The sequence below is a fragment of the Lepisma saccharinum genome, chromosome 3 (assembly GCF_977018435.1).
Source record: "Lepisma saccharinum chromosome 3, izLepSacc3.1, whole genome shotgun sequence".
Taxonomy (NCBI): Eukaryota; Metazoa; Arthropoda; class Insecta; order Zygentoma; family Lepismatidae; genus Lepisma; species Lepisma saccharinum.
In genome coordinates, this window is record NC_139231.1 from 96399247 (window position 1) to 96407631 (window position 8385).

The 8385-nt window shown below is 39.6% G+C and overlaps 1 protein-coding gene across 1 annotated transcript in view; it reads left to right on the forward strand.

Moving 5' to 3' along the window:
• The window catches only part of LOC145985616 (adhesion molecule nephrin-like), a 375184-nt gene that overhangs the window by 222022 nt on the left and 144777 nt on the right, over positions 1 to 8385 (forward strand). The window contains exon 8 of the mRNA XM_083119686.1: positions 3578 to 3708. Within this exon, the coding sequence (XP_082975812.1) occupies positions 3578 to 3708 (131 nt within the window). The remainder of the gene's footprint in view (positions 1 to 3577; positions 3709 to 8385) is intronic.

Below are 8385 nucleotides of genomic sequence, written 5' to 3' on the forward strand. Positions count from 1 at the left end.
TTCAGAAGTTAAACGTTTGGAAATACAAATGTTTAGGAAATGTATAGTTGGATGAAGAACAAGTTGTTAATGTTAAGAAGCTCTTAGAAGATGTGGAAAGGATGGTGAAAGAAAGAAAAGAAGTTCTACACAAAGCAAGAGAACAGATAGTTTGAAGATTTGTTTTTATGATTAAAAAATGTAGGATCATATGAATTTTCTTAAAGCGAGTTTGCATGAAGAGTGAAGAGTTCTGACGTAAGCTCGAAGAAGTTTATTCTATAAAGAAAATTTCCTTCATGTACATTGCGTCAATTTTCTTTGTTTGTATGGGAGGAGAACTTGATACGCTTTGTTTATTTTGACCATATGAAATATTTTATTTGTTTTCTGTTAATTTCACATTTGATTTATTTGTTAGTTTCAATACCGTTGTTCGATATTTTGATATTGGCTTAAATTTGTAATTTTTGTTGTACATTTGTTACACGCAATATCGGAAGCGGAAGTCATTTCCGGTTTGTGAAGATGTGTAGAACTGTCCAATCTTTTATTGATTCGGTTGCGAGGACAACAGTGCGTGAAATGGAAAAAGTAAGTTGAGTTGCGTGAGATGATGTTTATTTAGTGAAAAACACTGTCTTATAGGTAAAGCCGCAACTTAATTCAAATGTGATTGCGTTTGTGAATATTATTGTTATTTTGCAGTGATTGTTTAAAGGCAAAAGGTATTATTAAATTTGTAAAATAGCAAGAAGCTATTTTTTTTTGTTCAAACCGTTTCGTCCTGAGATTGCTCATTGTAGCATAACATTAAGGTGAGTCTCATAACTCCGCCGCACAGGGAGATTGGGTAGCTACCGTGACGTAGTAATCCGTGATCCAGTGGCGAACACCAGAAAGGAACGTCACAACACTAAGCTCCAATTGTTAATCACTCTGTCCAACATTAGTGGCGTTATGTCTGCGATAGCGTGACGAATGTTCCCCTCCAAACGTTCCAAAGTTCGTGGCTTGTCAGCATAGCTCTGGGCTTTGATGTAGCTCCAAAGAAAAAAATCCATGGGTGTTAAATCACACGACCGTGGCGGCCAATTCACACATCCACGTCTTGAGATGATCCGGTCGCCAAACTTCTCCCTCAGCAAATCGAGCGTAGCATCAGCTGTGTGGCGCGTAGCGCCATCCTGCTGGAACCACATGTTTTCAATATCTATGGTGTCAAGTTCTGGCCACAGAAATTCGCGTAACATGGATCTGTAGCGGTTGGCATTGACGGTAACGGTTCTTCTGTCATCATCTCGAGAGAAATAAGGTCCAATGACGCCGCCACGCCATAAACCGCACCACACAGTGAGTTTTTCTGAATGCAATGGCACCTCATGGACCACTTGTGGGTTCTTTTCGCTCCAATAAGGACAATTTTGCGTATTGACGAATCCACTAAGACAACAATGCGCCTCGTCTGAGAAGATGATTTTTCCACTGAAATCAGGATCAGTGGAGCCATTGTGTGCGTCAGTGTGTTCAAAGCCGTGGTGGACATTTGAACGATATTTTGTTCAGAACATAACTGCAATGTCTAAGCTTCAAAATAAAGCACAATTTACTTAGATACGTTGAGGGGTTTATTTTTTTTTTCAAATTTTAAAAAGTATCACTCTTAATGAAAGACCCTTTATAACACCTGTCTTGGAAATCTTGTCCATTTTATGTTGCTGAAAGGCCGCGTTGACCCACTCAGTTAAAGTCGGCCCCACTAGCTTCCAAAATGTTTGAAAAAAGCATGTAGGAAGCCCATCCACACCAGGGGCGGAGAAAGACTTTGCCGCGCTCCAGAGATTCCGGCGATACATTATAATTCAGAGCCACCAGTCGCCGCTGATATAATATATATATGCGATATTGATTGAAATTGCCAATGAAACCAATGAATACTGGTAATGGAAAACCATTGACGCCAGGTTCGAACCCCAGACAAAGCACTGGTGTTTCCTTGCGATTGTTCCATAATCCATTTTACCAGCCCCTTCCCATCGCCACGATTATCCCAAGGAGACATGAATGAGACGAATGGTAGCTAAAATGCAATAATGCAAGCATGTAGATTGGGAGGACACTGCAGGATATCTCAAACCTACCGTAATTTTGTTTCGACTGGCGGGTAACAACACAGCTGAGGCAAACTGAAAGAAGACCCAGCTTGTATTTTAGATACAGATCACGTGCCAGGAGTAATGGGTTCCTGATTGGGTATTACTGTATCTTCCCTGCTAATCAACGGGGAATTACAGGTGATCGTGGGTTCGTGATCGGAAAGAGCAATTCCGCCATACCTGCACGCCCACTTTCACACTGTCATCCCACACAATGCAGTATGCATTATTCACTTGACAAGTGCATTATGTAATTTCCAGATGCAACCAAAGAAGCGTGTTCATGGGAAACGTGTTATGTTGTAATAGCATTGTTGGGCCACACGTGCCACAAAATATATGTAGAGGAGGAATATAGATTTCCATTTACATCCTACTATTTGTTTTCATCATATTTGGACCTAAAAGAGATGATGAATCAACAGGTAATTGGAGAAGGTTACATAATACTGAACTGCAAAATCTATATCTTCTCCATATATTACTAGAATACTTAAATCCAGATCTTGTTGGAGAACCTGATGGGAACAGGCCTGTGGGGATGCCAAGACGAAGATGGGGTGATGATATGAAGATGGACGTGAAGGAAATTGGTAAGAATTGGCCCAGAGTTCATTGATAATTCTCAGGAGACGGTCAAGTGGGGGGGGGGGAATGTTGGTGAGGCAATAAACTTTCAGGGTTAGGAATTCCAGAGAATGAGTTAGTTAAAACCCACTGTCGCGAATACACGCTTATGTGAGAAATAATATGTTAAACTAATTGGTGTAGTGCCAGGAATACTGAAAAGCTGATTTGCTTTGTAGTTGATTCATTAAACGACACCCTTGTTTGTATTATAAATTTCGTCCGCCTTGTGCATGTACTACACATTAAGCAATTTCATTGTAATATACAATAAATACAATGTAATATATTCAAACGTCAACTTCTGTTTCGCAATCTTCATTCAGTTACATGGCACCTAAAATCTGGAATGCACTCCCGAACAAAATAAAACAACTGAACTACAAACACTTTCGTAGGGCAGTATATGATTCACTGATTGCTGATCAGAAGCAAAGTAAGATCACATATGATTAAAAACTGTTTCCTGTGAATTATTGAAAAAAACTGGACCGAAACTAAGTAATAATACATGTATATTATTATATTTTCATTTATTAGCACACACGCACTGTATATATTTTGTCATCTGTTTTCTTTGTGATTTTCTTTGTGTAGTAGCAGTTTTTTTTATAATTTCTTTTTTTTTATTTTACTTATGTAGTGTCTTATAATCTTCATGTATAATAATTGTACCTAGATACTCTGCTACATCTTTCTTTGTCGGGTTAGGTGGTAGATCAGTATTTGCTGAACCTCGCCCAAGAATAAAGACCATTGAATTGAATTGAATAGTAAATTTCCTGAGCCTGAAATTTACCCATTTTAAATTGCAGTTAAACCTTCTTCGAAAATTCGTCTCGGTACTGGGATGGACGCCGACAAGATCAAGGAGGGAGGAAATATATATCTTCAGTGTGATGTCCAAGCAAATCCCCACCCTCAATTCATTAAATGGTATCATAAGGTACGTACAAGTTTTATATGTAAATGAGTTGTAAATTTATTTGTATAAGTACTGCATATTACCTTTTGTCTGAATTCCAACCCCCGTCGTATTTTAAGTTTGTTTTTTAATATATTTTCTGGTGGCTGATTTTCAACTTTATGCGCTTAAAACAATTATGTGAGCTAAAACTTACGGGTGCTCTGATAATCTATTTTTTTTAAAACTGCCGAGTACAGAATAAATCAATTATATACCGGTGATATCAAGAATAAGAATATAATATGATGCACATAGTAGGTAGAACTAGAACAATATTAATAACAAGGACAGTAAAATTCGTATTTATTACTGTTATTAATATTGGACTCTTCAATAGTGTTGTCTCGTGGAAATGCTGTCTCGTCTCGAAAATATTCGTTTGCCTCGGGACACATGATCAATCTCGTCGCGTTTCGAATTTTTAAAAAGCCTGTCCCGTCTCGTCCCGTGGACAACACTACTCTTCAACTGCTTGATGCACGTCGTTCTGAAAGTTTATTTGGAGAGACGAAAGCCTAGAGGGCCATTTAATGAATTGTAGAGGGTTTGTAGTTTATAAAAAAGTTGACTGTTCGAAGGATAGCATTAGAGCTATTTTTTGTATAAGAAGTTGTAGCATTCCCTATTGGAACGTAGGATCCTGATACGAAAAGTGTCAATAGTTCACTAGCAAAGAGTTATGCATTCATGATTCTGAAAAGAAATCTCAAATCTGAAACTTGGCGGCGAAGAGACGTATTTTGTGTTTGAAGAGTCCGAATTTCATGTTCTACCATGTTTGCAAGGGTAGAGCATACTACTTGTTCTGTTTTATTTGTATTACTGTCACTAGCCATAGACCAATTATTACTCGAAAGAACAAACCACTTTTCGTGCGTGTATGTGGATTCTGTCATAGAATTTCATTTGCTAGGCGATATTGAAAACTTAGAATTTGTCTCTCTGTGTTACATAGTGTATGTATGATCAAAACTGGCATTTCTAGGTGCTGAGAACAAAATACGAGTGAAACATCTACAGAAATAGCTAAGACGGAAGTTACAAAGAAGGATAGCTTAAGATTGTGAAGTTCCAGCAGTGTTCCTATCGGCGAATGTTGTAAACAGAAACTTGAAGGGTTTACGAGAGCACTTGCTTCTGAGCAGTACTTGAGAGCAATATGATTTCAGGGTAAATACTTCGGAGCACCCGGTACATGGTAATTCCACGCTTCTTCAAACGAAAAAGGAAAACTTAAAATTCCATACACACGCCTCCCTCCTCGTAACGCTAGATTCAGAAACGTCAATTTTTCCTGATCACAGAGCAGACTGTTATAGACAAAGTGTGTGCAGGGAGAGGTGGAGACAATCTTCCGGAAATAAGAACCTATGTAGGCCATCGTTTCCAGTTTCTTTCCACTCTTATTCACAGTCTCCCCTCTCTTTTTCTTTTTGTGTGTTTCCTCGCGAATGCGTGTATATGAAAGGGTAGAGAAAGAGAGAAAAGGCGGGGGGGGGGGGGGTTAGAAAGCGGAAAAAAATAACTCCAGATCCCTGCAACGGGTCAACTCAAGCATAGGGAAAAATTACAAGTCCATCTCCTGCAGCCAGTAATACTATCAGAAACTCCACCTGCAAAATCCTGTGACAATTGACTCCGGGGAAGGCGATAAAAGAAAAGAGAGGGGGATAAAATGGAAGGAAAATAGGGGTTACGGAGGAAGGGGGGAAAGTTTGAAGACTATTTCCAAAAGTGGTTGGAGAGGTCGGGTAGGCGGTGGGGTCCTAAGTTTGACGGCAAAGATTGGTTTGGAGAAGAATTGAAGTCTCGGCAACCTCCGTTTCCCAATGATGTGAATATCGATCCTAGGTATTCGGAGAATGGTGTAGGTGTCCATGCTGCTCGGGAGACGGAAGCGTCATGGGAAATAAATTCAGGAGTGACAATTGTCGGAGGTGGCGTTAAAAATGTAAGGAGGGGAAGGAAGGAAGCATAAGGAATGTGGAGGCGGAAACGTTTCCAAAGCTCTGTAACATCTGCGACCTGTCCGCGCATTATGGGAAGATGTAATTGCAATGAAAAATTATCGTCCTCTAGATAAGGTTTAATTCCTGCAGAGCCTGAGAAAGAGGCGTTGAAAGGGATGGTTCAATGTTAGTCTTCAAGTTATGTCCTTCATTCTACAGGGTGAGTAAAAGGCAGGTTACATAGATATATGTATTATGTCTTCAATGTGTGCAGTTTGAACATGAATGCATGTGCGCACTCGAATTTTCCAGTTCTCCAGAACCTCTTGCAGAACGTCCGGATAGAAGGACGTAAGGCACAAAAATTATTTAGCGTAATAGTTAAGATGAATTATCGTCAAAGTATATCGTTTTGGACTGTGTTTTAAGTATGTGTAATATTGGACTGTGCTTAAGAAAGTGTAGTGTTATGTATATGCTTGTACGTGTGTAAGGGCAAGAATATGTATGTGTGTGTGTGAGTGTGTGTGCCCGTATCTATAGGTTAGATTACCTTTCTTATATGTAATTTCTCTTTGTATTTTTTATTTCTCTGTAATTTTTATATATTTTTTTTCTTCCCTTTTTTTCAATATTTTAATTATTTCATATTCATTTTTTTTTGTAAACATGGTCAAGTGGAAGAAAAGGCTCCACAGCCTTAACTTCGCCATGTAAAAGAAGACGAAATAAATAAATAAATAAATCATAACATAACACAATGCGTTATTTCAGATGCTGGATGTTCTGAATCTTAACTGAGTAGACGAGCGCCTATAAATGACCCCAAAGGACAAAACCCATTTGTCTGTAGACCCTAGGATTAACTCAACTCAACGGGATCACGGCGACCGATCCATGCACGAGGAAACTGGACATTCAACCATTCACGGACAATTAACGAGAGAAGGAAAACTTCTTATGAAACCTGACTTTTGACTCACCCTGTAGTTTCCATTACTATTTCAACATTTGGAGTACGTATTGCTCCATAATATGGATATCATTCTAGGGCGCTAAACAGAACGTGACATTTCGATAGTTTATTAGCTATCAGATCTTGACGGTATCATTGTATTCTCGTGTTTGAAAGGACTTTTACTGCTAGAAATTTTATTTTTCATCCACGCTACTTGTCGAAAAATCAGTAAGTATTGAGCAGTTATCCTTGACTCGGTTTCGTCTTCATCTCGTCTCGAAATTCTTGCCTCCCCGACGGCGTAGTGGTAAAGTCGTCGGCTTGTAATACCCAATGGAGACACACAGTGGTTCAGATCCTATTTTGAACTTAATGTATATGAAGTGGGCTAAAACCAAAAGCCAAGACAAAGGAAACTCGAGAAGAGACAGATACAGCTCCCTAGATATCGAGCCTATCGAGACGAAACTGAAAATTAAAGTGTCCGACCCTATGGCTCGTTTGAAACTTTGGTATGCGTAGCGGAAATGTAACTGATCATTTGTAGCTAAAGTCATATATTTGTTCATAGCTCTTACAAAGCCAACCAATTAGTAACAAACTGTGAGCCTATGCTGCCCTGTTGCATTACATTTAAGATAAAAGTCCGTCTTTCGATGATTCGTTAACGCCGTTGCCTTGTAATCAAGGGGTCCCGGGTTTGATACCCGGTGGGGGCACACAGTGGTTAGGATTTCACTTTAAACTGTAGGTCCAACCCTGACTTGCCTCAAAGAGAAAAATATATTAAGAAATGTTCTTTGACCTCTATACGTCTTAAAAGTGTTTTATTTTACCCTAGTTGCTTGCAGGACTTGAGATAAAAACGAACTTTGCCCTTTCGAGACAGAGACGAGAACGAGATAGGTGTCTACAAATCAGAACGAGACCGAAAACGTGGCAGATAATCACTTAAGACTTCAAGGCGGAGGATCCTTATTACTGCTTTGGCGAATTGATTACTTATTGTTAGTTTTAAATATTTCCAACGGACTATGAGTCATTTTTAGAGCTCAAGGAGCAGCGATCGTTTGATTTTAGACGCCATACGTTCATGCTAATTGACGTCTTCTTGTTAGTATAGATGCCTCTGGACGGGGTGATCAGCCTTCATCTTCCCTTTAACCAGCCAACAATCAAAAGTGAGGTGCCTTGCAATTGTAAAAGAAACATTCGTGGGATCTATTGTCAACCATTCCTTAGTCCCAGTGTGATTTTTTTCCAGGACGCAACCACGTGCCTAGCGTACATTGTTGCAATTCTAACACCCCTGGTATCATCCCGAAGCCAATATCCGAAACGGGGAGAAAACTGAAATCAAGAGGAAAGATGGCGAAAGGGAATTTAGCACACCGGTACGAGAGATCTCGAATTTTTCTTTCCCATCCCCCTCTTTTCCTTACATTTTTTTACCCCTTTTCTTTCCCCGGTTTTAGTAGAAGGAACGGAAGGGTCATTTGTCATCCACGTAAAACTCGTTTCTTTTTTCTCCCTTATTTCCCCCCTTTCTCTCTCTCTCTCTCTCTCTCTCTCTCTCTCTCTCTCTCTCTCTCTCTCTCTCTCTCTCTCCTACCCCTCCTTTATATCTCCGTTCCAATTCCACTTAAAGTAAGAGGGGAAAAAGGATGCCACGGTAAGAGGGGTGCGGGGGGCGTATAAATATAGAACGTCTGACAGGTATAATGGCATATGGCAGAGATGAAGTTCTCT